Consider the following 13,702-nt stretch of genomic DNA (forward strand, 5'->3'; position numbering starts at 1 on the left):
AAAAAAGGCCAAATCTTTGGGAGAAACAGTTTATTTAATTTGGAAATGACAGCTGCCCTACATTTCAAGAACTATAGACTACAAACTTTAAAATTGTCTGTGGGGCTTAGCAATGATAAAGCTATCGCTGACCAAAATCTGATTGAATTTGGCATGTATGTCGCATATTTTCTTACTTACCAGTTCTTTGTGGCTAAATTAGCACCCCATGAATTCTGGGGAGTGTAAGGGGAAAGTCCACAGTCTTTGTATAAACTTCACAGATTTGACCTTAATTACAGCAAAGATAGATGGTCCACAAATGACACATCATGTTTCCTGGCATTCACCTCCTCATTACTGTATCTCTGCCTTGTATTACCATAGTTACGACAAAGGAAAATTAAGCAGAGCTGAGAGGTTTACATAGTTTGTAAGTCCCAACGATTTCCTTTTCTCTCTGTGTAGACACGGTGTTAAACTACAAGTGATACAATTAAGTCTCAATGGAGCTAATTATAGTATTCAGATTCAACAAACTAAATCAGAAAGATATTTTTTATTAGATTTAGCATAAGCATCTGCACACTCAAATCTCTGCAAAAATGTATTTCATTTAGCAAGCTCTTGGTCATCTTATTAATTCAAAGGATTACAACAAGATTTAAAGTCATGCAAGCATCTCTGTGATGCTGTAGGCCTGCCTACTTAGGCACAGCGGTGCTTTCAGCTAACTGCTAACATCAGCATGCTAACATGACACCCTTGCTAATTAACACTAAACACAAAGTACAGCTGAGGCTGATAGGAAAGTCATCAGCTTTGCAGGTATTTGGTCATAAACAAAATATATTTTGACCTAATGATGGTACCAGATGAACAGTCACAAAAATGACTATGGTTCATCTTCAAGGGGACATGAATGTCTGTACCAAATGTCATGGCAATCCATCCAGTAGCTAAGATATTTCACTCAAAACCACAAATGTGTGGTTGGATCAGTGGTAGAGCAGGCGCACATATACTGAGAGATTTATTCCTCGATGCAGAGGTCCAGGGTTCGAATCTGACCTGTGACAATTTCCCCCTTTCTCCTCATGATTCCCCCTGTCTTCCACCTTTCTCACCTAGCTGTCCTGTCAAAAATTAAAGGCAGAAAAGCCCCAAAAATGATCTTTAAAAAAATAATAATAAAATACACCCACAAATGTACACAGCCAGACGATCACCAAGTCAATAGACTTCCCCATCTAAAAACCATGAATATCTTTACATAGTGCCAAACTGCCAATCTATTCAGCAGATGTGGAGATATTTTACTGGATAAGTGACCACTTTGACCTGCTGGTGGCACTATAAGAAAAGTCAGGCGATCACCAAAGCTCCCAAAAACTAATTAGGATTTATTCTTTGGGCAGTCCATCAAAAAGTTGTTTAGAGATATTTCAGTTTGGACCAAAGAGGCGGGTTGACACGATCATCATTGCTAACAAATACACTGTATTGTGTTGTACAAGGTTCATCTGCACGTTAGTTCTAATGCTTTAAATGAAATGCTAAATAAAACATATAGGATATTGTTAAAATAATGCATGTATATGTGTACTAGCTATGACAATTGAAAGCTGTATGAGATCTTAAGTGTTGTTAACCTGACACAGGGTAGCCTAAAACGTATTTTCAATACTTTCTCCACAATTTCTCTTAATACTGTATATACCTGATTAAGCACTAATAATAAAGGTTTAGATCCATTTCCAAAGGCATTGGTAAGAATAAACAGATTAGTCTATGATCTTGTGCCAGTCAAATTGTAGTGATGAGTCACTTCTTGGAGAAGAATAAGGGAATGTTTCGTAATAGATGTCAGTGATTGTTCTAATATGATATGTGTGCTTCATCTTCTGGAATGTGTGATAGCTTTAACTTAATATGAGGTTAGACTGACTGATTTCCAAATAGAGAAACCAGGGTTCAGTTTATCTGAACATCAGCAAAATACTGGTAATTGGCTCTCCTCAGAGGTTCCACTTGACATGCTGTTGAAGATCTCCAATAATCACATCACCTATCTGGGTCACAAGACCGCTGGGAGGCCACAAAGATCTAGACTTTCTTTTCTTTCAGTATGAAAAACATGTCAAACATAATTATCTTAGACGCCTATTGATGAAATATCAAATGAAAGCCTTGGACTTTGATGTTGCATTAGTGTCAAGAGTTGATATAAAGTGCAGCATTGTAAATATTAAGCTGCCTGTGAGGTGCGCCTTGAATGCAGAATACATTTTAAAATGGAAAAAGTAATTTGTGTATGATAAGACGACGCCTGAGAAACTGTCCTTGTTTCACCTTATGGTTCAGATTTTGCTTTCCGACAATATGAAAAAAAAAATGATTTGCCAATTGCTGTGAGCAAAACCATTAGTAGATTATATGTATCATACAACTTTAATCAAGCATTCACATTCATTAAGTGGTTATTGATATCCTGTAATCAATTATTACGATTGCAAATAGATGCAATACATTCCATTTAGTGGATGTCCTTGTGTTAAACAGCTGCAGTGGTTAATGGATCACTGTTGTCCAAAGTGACAAAATAGGTTTATAAATCAAAACAATTCTTGGATACTACTCAGCAATAACTAAGTGTCATATCAGTTTTGTTAGACAGTGGTGGGAGTGATTGAGATTAGTAGCCTGGAGCTTCTCTGCTCCAATGGGAGTTGCATCTGTGGTGCGATTTGCCAAATCTAACAGCTGGATCCTCTCAAGCAGACGTCTTTTCAGATCAGGAAAACAAGACAAGAAAACAAGACATACGATTAAGTCACCCTTACGTATAATTGTCCTGCTGCAATATAAGAAGAGGATGCACTAGCCTACTGCTTGCTTCAGGTTCCCTGTTACATTAGGTGTTTAGGTGGACTGCCTGACCAGGCCAGAGCCAGAACAAGAGAGCTTGATGAACTTGTTCACACGCTCTAGACGAGCTAAACGGGGACAGCATGCTCTGACGCAGCTAATCCAAGGAAGTGTCAACGATAGAAAAACATAAATGCTACCACATACTCCAAACAAACTAATTTGTACAAGATGTGGTCTTTTCAACCAAGTTCTCTATACCTTATTCAAACTAGCTAAAACTGATGGATGATCTGTCATGGAAATTGCAAACGTGATGCAATGAGTTGCACAATTCAAAGAAAGGACAAAACAGTCAATGGGTTTTCTCTTGAAAAACACTTATGTGATGTGGAAGTGAGCCAGAATTTCAAACAGCAGTTTGTGTTAGCGTGCAGTAGCCACAAAATGGCTCATTGGCCTTGACACTGGGGGCCTTTGTTATATTAAAAAGGTCTGCTGATCACATTAAAGGTATAGTGGAGGATTTTCTTTTTCCAGGTGGATCATCAAGACTATTGGTCCTCCTGGTTGTCAATCATTCTGGTGATATGTTTCGTAAGGCCGTGGTACGTGCACGTCCCTAGCTTTCAGGTGTATATGTGTGGTGAGCTTGAGCTACGGTTTCAGCCTTTCATTGAAGCATTGAAGCTTTTGGGAGAATATTTCACACGCTGACATGCGCTAAAAGCACAGGTTGGGCTTCCCACTAATACCTCAGTCGTGAAGTTTCTACTCCACAGGTAAAGTTTGGCATGCTATTTGGAGAAATCCATTTAAAATCACTGCTAGTAAAAGTTGATGTAAGCTATGATTAGCGATGCTAGCCCTGGCACAAGTCACTGGATTGTAAAACATTCCTTGTAACGGATTGGACAGCTTTTGTCAAAGATTGCTGTTGCTAAGTAACAATGCACATGCTTATAGGAGTCACGTTGCGTTACTGCTAATGAATCCCCAACATTTCCGGATTTTGCTGCTTCATAATAAAAACATTCAAATACCAAAATAACAGAGGACTTTTATTGTGAAGAACTTATAGGAAATGAAACCGTTCACAGCCGAGGCTTTGACCACACATAGTCGAGTAGTTTTCAGCGCTAGTCCGTGACACCATGTAGCTGTGCTACAGACGAAAGGAAAATTGTCGGTTAAAAAAATATGGCGACATATCCCCGGTGTTAAGAGGCCCGCCGCGGAGTCAGCAGTAGCTATGGATGTACAAACTGTTGAGGGCAAAGTAAAGAAGAGAAGGTACTTTTCAAACAAGTGGCGCATTGACAAAACGTACAGCGAAAGACCGTACAAAACATTTCAGACCGTCCTGCCAACCTGTATACATTTTAACATCATTGTAGACTGTAACGATGTTTAAGTCGCTGAAAGCTGCTGCCATTTTAATCCTGTCGGCTCTCTGCTGCTCAGTTCTACCCCGCGACTGACGACACACACACACACACACACACACACACACACACACACACACACACACACACACACACACACACACACACACACGGTGGATGCAGGAAAAACCGGAGATGAGACGTACAGGATGACCTAAGTTGAGGCCAGCTACTCTCGTTATTGTAAGATCAATGATAAGTTAAAGTCCAATAAGTTTATCCTTTATCAAACCTATAGTTTAAACCTACGGTAAGCCAGGATAGGAAATTAACTAACAATGTAAAGATCAACAAGCCACTGACACATATGTTCAAATTAGATATATAATAAATAAATTATATTAATAAAATATGTATTAATAATAATAAAAAAAAATTACTGAAGCAATTCAAAATATGCTAGTGCACTTTCTTTTATAAATTTGAATTCCGGAAAAAGTGGCTGGTAAAAAATATAAGTGGCTGGTAAAATTGGGCATCTACCAGCCACTTTGGCTAAAAAGTTAATTTCCCACCCTGACACTGAGATATTGGTAACTTACAATCCCTAATACCCATCTTTTTATACAGAGGTACTCAATACGAAAATATGTCTTGTTTACGGCTCTTATCTACACATTGCAAAGGGACCTTGCTGTTATGATGAAAGGGAGCCAGCTATACTGACTCACCCCGAGATGGCTGGTGTTGTTCAGAACAGCATGCTCCTCTCTTTCTCTCTGTTTCTCTGTCTCTATGCAAATCTGAAGGATAGTAGGAGCTCTGGCTGTGCCACGTGGACCCAGGCTACCTGCCAAGGCCTGTCCACATGCCTTGCCACGAGCACTCCCTGTGTGAGCTCGGGAGTAAGCTGTTCGGAAGCTATGGCTGAGAGTCTTTTGACTTTACTCTCTTTCCCATATTTCTTTCTCTGTCTGTCAGACTGACATTTTGCCCCCGCTATGACCTGTAAACATCTGCCAAGTTTTAAGACAGAGGAGCTGTAACACATATGTCTGCCATACATGTTATATACCTACCTGCATGCTTACACTTGGGTAGGCAAGGTAATGGAAATGGTTTTGATCCTGCACCACTCGCATTTTACAAAGGCTAGTCTATATCGACGACGTTCCACTTCCGGGATTGTTCAGGTGCCACCGGATATTCCGCCAGATGTCCCTCTTTTTAGACCGACAGCTAGCTAGACTATCTGTCAAATCAGAATTTTCTGTTGCACAACTAAAACAACTTTTGAACCTACACAAGTTCCACCGAAACAAGTTCATTCCAGAGGCTATTGTGTCCGGAGCTTAGCGCCACCCAAGACGATTGTGATTGGTTTAAAAAAATGCCAATAAACGAGAGCACGTTTTTCTCCCATTCCGGAATGCTGTGTGGACTAGCCAGACCCTCCTCCGCAGCGCTGTGGAGGAAGGTCTGACAATGCGAGATTAGATAAAGGCTAACCCTTAACACTGTAATTCCTTCCCCTCCTCCTTCTGTGAAGTCAGACCTCAAATCGATCTACTCAATAAGAGACAATATATGAAATGTGTTTGTATAGGAGTCCTCCTCCAGAGCTCATGTTTTTATATCAGTATTTGGGATCTGTGTTAGATGACTTGGTGATTGCTGAACATTCCTGAAGTATTAGAAGATTCACTTGTGGGTCATCTGGACTTTATAGTTGCTTTTTTTTTTTTTTTTTTTTTCAGAACCGAGGGTGGTCTGGGCAATCACTGTTGCACAGATCAAAACCTTCTGGTGCATCTTACAATCAAAAAAGCATGTTGAATGTGATTCTGGGTTCAAATATCCACACCACCTGTGTATTCTCAGTATTTTAGCAGAATCCAAAGAGCAATCAAAGGTCAAAAAAAGTTTGATCTGATTGAAGTTTTCACTGCTTGTGCTGTGGAAGAAAATATTGCATCTGGGATCACTCCAAATCATTGTAAATACTTCACAGTCTATGGCTTTTACTGTGGTTAGGAGAGTCTCACAGGATCATCTCCACCCAGGAACACTTCGCTGATTTAAGGTAATTTAAGTGTTTGCCAAATAATGACAGACAAAATTAATTTGAACAAAGAGCTTTAAGAAGCAGACCATGTTAAATATTTATCAGAAGCATCTGAAGGGAAAGCATCCAAGCATCTTTTGGCCCTTCTTGTCCCCCAGTGACACATTCTGTTTTGTCAGGCACAGTATCTGACCTACATTTCAGCTCAATGGAGTGGTGCTTTATCAATGATGAGAGATTAAATATGGGACTGTGAGCATTGTAAGAGGTGCTTTTAGGCAGATTTGGTTCCCTTGGATAGAGCCATGCAAGCTATTCCCCATTTGTTTCCAGTTTTTGTGTCTAAATCTTAGCAAGATAACAAAATAAGCACGTTTCCAAAAATGTAAAACTATTCGTTTTAAAATATGGTAAGCTCAGCCATGTATTCAAATACAAAGAATAGTGGGTTGTGATAATATTCTAAAATGCTCTAATGCTATTTCATTTGGATCATAGAGGCAGGAGAATAATGAGTGGGACAGTCGAAAGTTAGATCTTAACCATAACTGAGAAAAATCTCTTTAAACCACTTAACACAACAGTGGAGAACACCAATGGGAGAGGCGTTTATAAGACAATAAACTGGGTCTCATGGGAATTATAGGGTGGGGAAGGGTGTGGATTCTATTCTTTTTAGCCAAGTTAACCTTGTGAAAAACACCAAGCAGGCCATATGACAAACCTGACATTTTAGTTCTCACCATGCAGCTGTACAGACCCTGCATAATATGTAAGCCACAAAGGCTGCAAAGATTATATATTTCATGTTAGCATATTATTAAATTCCAATGTTTTCATGCTAATACACTATGGAAAAAAACACATCCATTCACTGGCACGTTGGTTACCAGTGTGATATGTGCTGCAGCCAAACTTCAGCCACTGGTAAGGAACAAAATAGACATCCTTTTCTGTTGTGAATTAGCATATTTCCAATATTTCAGTAGGGACATGAAAATCCTATTCCAGAGAGAACAGTTTCTTCCTTAGAACAGAGGATAATATGTATTTTTGTGCCTTCATCCAGTCATTGCTATTAACAAGAACATATTGATCTGATAAAAATGACTCTGTATCACATTTCTGAACATTATGAATATATTGGGGCCAGCTGCTATCCTGACATTCTATCATGAATTCTAATGCAGCTTACACTCGATGATAGAAAATAGGAACCTACATTTTAGATGAACATAACGTGACCAAAGCTTTTCCGCAGCTGTTTAATTATATGACCCGGACCAAATAAGATAAATTTGCAAACATTCCTTGACCGCATTGTGTTGGTCAAAAGGGCGTTCTCTGCCCAAAACTCTGCCCTCTCACTTAACATTCGCTGTAGTTAAAATCATGGGTGCTCATCAGCAACCACACAATGTGACTAAAGTGACCTCATAGTCTTACATCAATATATAGCCAACCAATACACAACAAAAACACAGCTGGAGTTACTATGCAAACACAGGAGTTGAAGCCCTGCTGATTAGGGCAGGGATCTGATGGAATCAAATCCAGTGGGACAGTGACTGAAAACCGTGTTGTATAATGCCATCCATTCATTTTCAATGTAACTACGCTTTAAAAAAAACAAACACGCATTTGATAGAGCCTATGTAGTTATGATCTGTGAAACACAAACGCTTACACACCCATGTCGCCAACCACCCAAAGAATCCACCTCTTTTGGCTTCAAACTGTGGGTGGTGCAGGCATTACCACAGTGGTACAGTAGGAGGGGTGTACTGTATAAACCCTTTGTGCCAACAGATGTTTTTAATGACAAATAGGCTATTTCAGCTTAAAGCCTGAGAAAATGAAGACTGCAAAAAAAAAAAAGCAATGCTGTCACAATATTAAAAGCGTCCAAGTAAAACACTGTTCAAATTGTGTTTTGAATCCATTCGATCCAGATCATTAAAGGGTTTGTGGCTCCCTGTCCTTTTCCCTATCATCAGACATCATAAAAAAATGAACCAGAGGCCAAGAAAACAAGGCTTTGTCTCATGATAGACTTTCACCATGACTCACCCCCCGTGTGGTCATATGAGTGATACTGTGCTTCTACAAACACGGATTCTGTGATTTATGGTGTCGTAAGAGGGATTTTTCTGTGTCGTATTATTCAGTCCCTACAAAATAATATGCTCATGCCACCGCATTGACTGGATAATGGACAAAAAGAAAAGACAAGTAGCTAGTAACTGATATGTGCTTTATTGCTAAACATGACAGTCTAAAACCTAGACTCCACGGATGACCACCTCTGCTCAAAGATATTTTCACCTGTACAAATATGTACAAAGTATGCTTTTCATACAAAAAAATGTATTGCTACAATTAGATGATTGGCTGCAATATGTGTGCTATGGTCTTCCTATCCAGCATACAGTAGTCTTTACTGTATATAGTATGTCGTAAGCCTTTCAGCATATATATCTCCAAATGAAAGGGAAAAGCCTTGTTCCTTTTCTGGAGCTGGCACTCTCTGTACCTCCACCAGCTCTGTAATTAGGTTCTGATGGGGGGGGACTGACTCTCCTCTGTGGCAGTATCCCGGCTGGTGCCAGGCCTCACAAGACTGCATCCACCCTCACAGGCTCAATCAAAGGTCCCGCTTAGCCAGAGAGCCTAACACTAAGGTGACTGAACAGGAATGCAGGGCTGCTTTTTCCTCAGAATATCAATCACAACTTTTTGGGAAAGGATGCTGCCAAATTCTGGGATCACAGATTAAAGCACCAACTGATGCTTTATGAGTGAGTGCTCACTGGGGAGAGGTGAATAACTCCCTCTTCCATGTAAAACATGACAGATCTAACGTGGCCAGAAAACATAGAGACATAGCAAACGTGGACATTGAGGCTTTGATTTAATATCATGGGGGGGAAAAAAGGTGTCAGCGGTGTTGAAACAGAGTTTTAATTATCTCTTGTGTGTACATTATAGACTGCCATGGAATGAGCAAGCAAACAAGCAGGTTCCTGAATTGCTGTCCAAGTGGTTTCAGTTAGGAAATATGACTGTTGCAAGCTACTACCGAGAAGAAAGGTAACCGCAAAACAAAAGCATATTTACTTTTAGGACCACCTTTAAGATTTATGGGCTCCGATGTGGAATGAATCTGAAAGAGATTTATTATCAGTGCCGTCTACCTTTTTAATTGGTAGGTAAGGAAAGGAAACTGCTACTTTTCTAAGCCATACAGGTGTGAGGTTAACCAACTTTTCGCTTTTTTATTTTTTGAAAACATTAATATCATCTGAAGTGGGATCATTTGCTAACGGTTGCTTGAGAGACAAAAGTGTTATGTAATTGTTTTATGCCTATTTTACATCATTTAAAAGGAATGCCTGCATTAGCCATTTCAGCACTAATGCAGAGCAGATGATGGATGGATGATGGGGAATTTTCCCCCAAACTCTTTTGGGGCATGATGTGGAAAGGGAATAGACGTGGGTTACACAAAGTAACACATCCAGCTGCCCAGCAATATCCCAGTTTTGTAGTAGGCCTATTTGGCCAAAATTCCACTCCATGTCATGTGAGGGAGAGCACAAGGGAGGATTGTTTTAAAAAATGACAAACAATTAATCGATTATCAAAAATAGTTGCCGATTAATTCTGTCAATCAACTAATCGATTCATTTCAGCTACACATGTCACATCACTTTGATCATATACTTATGTTAACGCTCCATCCCACACAAGACAGTAGAAATATTCAGAATCATTATCATCTAAACAGAAAGCTGGAGGACTTAAGCTTAGTTTTACTGCCATTTCCTTACATCATCAGATGAATGACTGAATACATTTACAGTGGTGAAGTGGGAAATAATTAGGCCAACATAAATATTCCGGACATTATTACATAGTTCATGTGCTATTCCAGCGCTGGGCTTCAAGTACTGCAGTTTTTTCCTTGTCTAAATCCAGTAGTTGTATTAGAAAATGGCACCCTGGGTTCACAAAACAGCATTGTAAAGTTTTTTTTATGACTTTAAAAACACAATTTTCCACTGACAGGCTACATAAATGATGAGCATGCCATCTGGCCTTTAAAATGCAGTGAGATAAAGCTCTGAGATAACTCACTGAGCTAACGTCTAGGAGTGGGCCGAAGACCAGGACCAAGGCCTGGAAAATCTTTACAGTTATAGATATCTGTTAAGTTGGTTCTCCACAGCCTGATGTGTTAGTGATGTGCAGATCATACTCTAAACTCAGACAGTGTACAGCATTTAAAGGGTGAGCATTACGAGTTGGTACAAACTTCACAATGTATTAGATTTATACATGCAAATCAGGGAATAGACTAAAAAGTCAAATGTTGGGAATCACAGACAACAATCGGGTATGAAAATGATAAATACATAATATATAAATTCCTAAATGTATCAAATTTCCTGTTGGTCATAATTATTAGAATAAGAAAACAATAGTCAAAGCAAAATCTTTACATCAAATTTACAAGGAGCAAATAATGCACAAGTGTCTTTATATAGCCTTGATATGGAAACGCGGATAAAAAAATGATGCAACCCTCAGTCCCAAATTACACAATACTGTTTTTTTTCCACTAACAAATAAGAGTGACTCGCTGAGGGTCAATAGCATAAGATTTTACAAGATTTTGCCATCAATGCCATACTGAGCTGACCTTGTAATAAGACTTAATGACCTCACCTCAGTGCAGTCTTGGACGGTGTCTAGAGGAGTTAACAGCACTCTATAAACCCATTGCTGTTATAATGTAGACCGTAGTACTGTTGGATACATACCTGGGACATGCTAACGTTTGTGTATGAGCTTTGCACTGAGAGAAGTTCTTCGGCAGGAAGGAGAAGGCAAATTTTGGAGTCAATGTCAATCAGCTGCTCCAGGTCAGAGGGCTCCGGGGAGTAACCCTGGCCTGTCAGGACTGACACAGCCCACATGTCCTCCTGGAAGAGAATCATTGCTGAAATAAGTCATGGCCCACTAGGTTATAAGGCTGCTTTATGTAGCGGCAATCTTAAATGGGGACTGATTAACATTAGCTAACTATTCCTTATTCAGCAACTTTGTGACAGTGATGTCTGGAATAGGGAAGAGGTACAAGTCTGACTCTCACACTTGGTATTCACTTCTGGATGATGACCAGGGTGCTAGTCAAATGCGAAATTGCCTCCTCTTCACTGTGACTGTTTGAGACTCTCCTTATATCCTATGGGAAACAGTGGGTGGGTGGTGAGCTCATCACAGCCCAGTGGTGAGATAGGAGGATCTTGCAGTAAGGCTTTCATGCCAACTCTACAAATAACACAGCTGTGACCTCTGAGCACTCTGAGGGGGGAGCAGAAGAAAACTGGCAGAAGAAAACAGCAAACACAGGGGTCGATAGGTGGAGCACCACACAGAGCCAAAATTGAAATGATGAAATGAGGTCAACAAATTCTTTGGACACTGATTTGTGTTTCCTATTTGCAGATCTAATCGGATCAAGCTACTACAAATGTCTTAACCATGGCAGGTGTTTATTTTGATGTGACAGAACACCTCAATCTCTCTAGCTTCTTATTTAGCGTAAGAAATGGTACGGAAATTGATCTTTTCATCTAACTCTCAAGAGTGGGATCAATCTTGTCATGTCTCTCGACAAGAAATTAAATAAGCGTATTACGCATGTCAAACTTTTCCTTTGATAAAGCAAAAGATTACATCCACTACAGCAGCACCGAAAAGTTGTGCGATGACTGACTGCTACTGATTTGCTGCCTCGGGCCACCAGACCTACACAAAGCTGTGGAACTTGTTAGGACAAGAGTCAGTACCATCAAAAAAAACAAAGTGTGTGAGGCAAACCGTGCGCAGCAGCTTGTGGTTGATGTGTCCCTGGGTATATCTGCCAGGAATTGAAAGAAGTCCTCCCAACTAAAGACACATCACTGCCAAAGTCCTGGTGACATAAATAATGTGCTTGCTTCGTTATGACCATTCATAATAGCACCCCTCTCTATAACAGGAAGTGTTCCACCAGCCAATAAAAAAACCCCAAAAAAACAGAGCATCTGCGCTCCCCTCAGTTTGGTATCTGCCACCACAGTTACTGCAGTATTGTTCTAAAAGTCAAGGCAAACATCATAGAGCAGGAAGACATGAAAAAAACCAAAACCTCTGGCAAGCTGTCCCACGGATGCAGAACTGTCGGGGTCAGGCTAAATGAAACCGTATGTGAAAGGTAAGTATGTTCCTTCCAGCTTCCCAACAGGCTTCATCCCATCTGACTTCAAACTGGCCTCACAGCTGCCAAAGGGGCTATTAAAGCAATTTAAAATAAAAGAACATTTGAAGTTAGGATGGTGCTAGTGGGTTCACAGTGAAATATTCTACTGCTCTATGTGACACAGGTTCTCAGATGAATCATCATCATCAGTTCTCAGTCTCTTGGCTCTTAGCTCCATCAGCGCACTCGCATTAGCACCATGAGTAGCTTAAATTAGGGCTATGTGAAAGATCGTGGCCTCAGAATATTGCAGAAACACCACAGAGGGAATTATTGAAATTGAAAACGTGATAACAAAATGAATCCGTTAGCATGCAGCATTTCATGTGAACTGCATATGGTACTTGACATCTGGTTCATTCATTTGAAATGCTTTGAGGAGTCACAATCTTCTGCCCAGAGGCCGTCTGAGCTACCAAGCAGTGATCAAAACATGGATGTCTGACCAATGTTACTCTACGGGCTGTTCTGAGGGCCAAAGTCTGGTTGAACTACTTAATGTCTTTAATAACAATAATAATAGATTGTGAAAGAAACATTTTATGAACACTGAGCTTGTTTAGAAAGGTTGTGGTTAAACACTGGAAGCAATATTTGCTTTCTTTTAATAATGAACATACTATGTTTTAAATGTACTAAATATCAACATGTTGGTAGCAGAAGCAATGGATGGGATCATCTACAGTAATGCTGCTCCCCATAAGACTTCTGAACATGAGGGGGAAGGAACTTGAAAAAGAGAGACTCATCCTACAGCACATGATGTCTGTTAGGGCTTCAACGTCAGCCTACCTCGCTGTCTGCGCCTCTGGCACTGTCCTCTTCGTCTACTTCTCGGAGGAGCTCAGCCAGACGCTCTTTCTCTGCCTGAGTCATAAGCACTTGATCCTCCTCACCACTTACTAGCTATTGCATTTGGAGAGAAAAAAAGAGAATGAAAATCATTATTTGCATACCATTTCTATTATATTTAGTGATGCCCTATAACTAAACTATATATTTATCTTGAACTAGAGACAAATATTTTTCTCACTGAAAATAAAAGGTGGAGAGACTTGCCCATATACCCCAGGACTGCATTTGGCCCAACGTGAACTT

At 40.0% G+C, this 13,702-nt stretch overlaps 1 protein-coding gene across 3 annotated transcripts in view; it reads right to left on the bottom strand.

The window, feature by feature from the left end:
• Positions 1–13,702, bottom strand: part of fsip1 (fibrous sheath interacting protein 1) — a 40,485-nt gene that overhangs the window by 24,632 nt on the left and 2,151 nt on the right. For all 3 annotated transcript variants that reach the window (XM_028565082.1, XM_028565083.1, XM_028565081.1), the window contains exons 7-8: positions 13,397–13,510; positions 11,121–11,282 (exon numbers count right to left, since the gene is read on the bottom strand). In XM_028565082.1, the coding sequence (XP_028420883.1) occupies positions 11,121–11,282; positions 13,397–13,510 (276 nt within the window). The remainder of the gene's footprint in view (positions 1–11,120; positions 11,283–13,396; positions 13,511–13,702) is intronic.

This window comes from Perca flavescens, chromosome 20 (genome assembly GCF_004354835.1).
Source record: "Perca flavescens isolate YP-PL-M2 chromosome 20, PFLA_1.0, whole genome shotgun sequence".
Classification (NCBI taxonomy): Eukaryota; Metazoa; Chordata; class Actinopteri; order Perciformes; family Percidae; genus Perca; species Perca flavescens.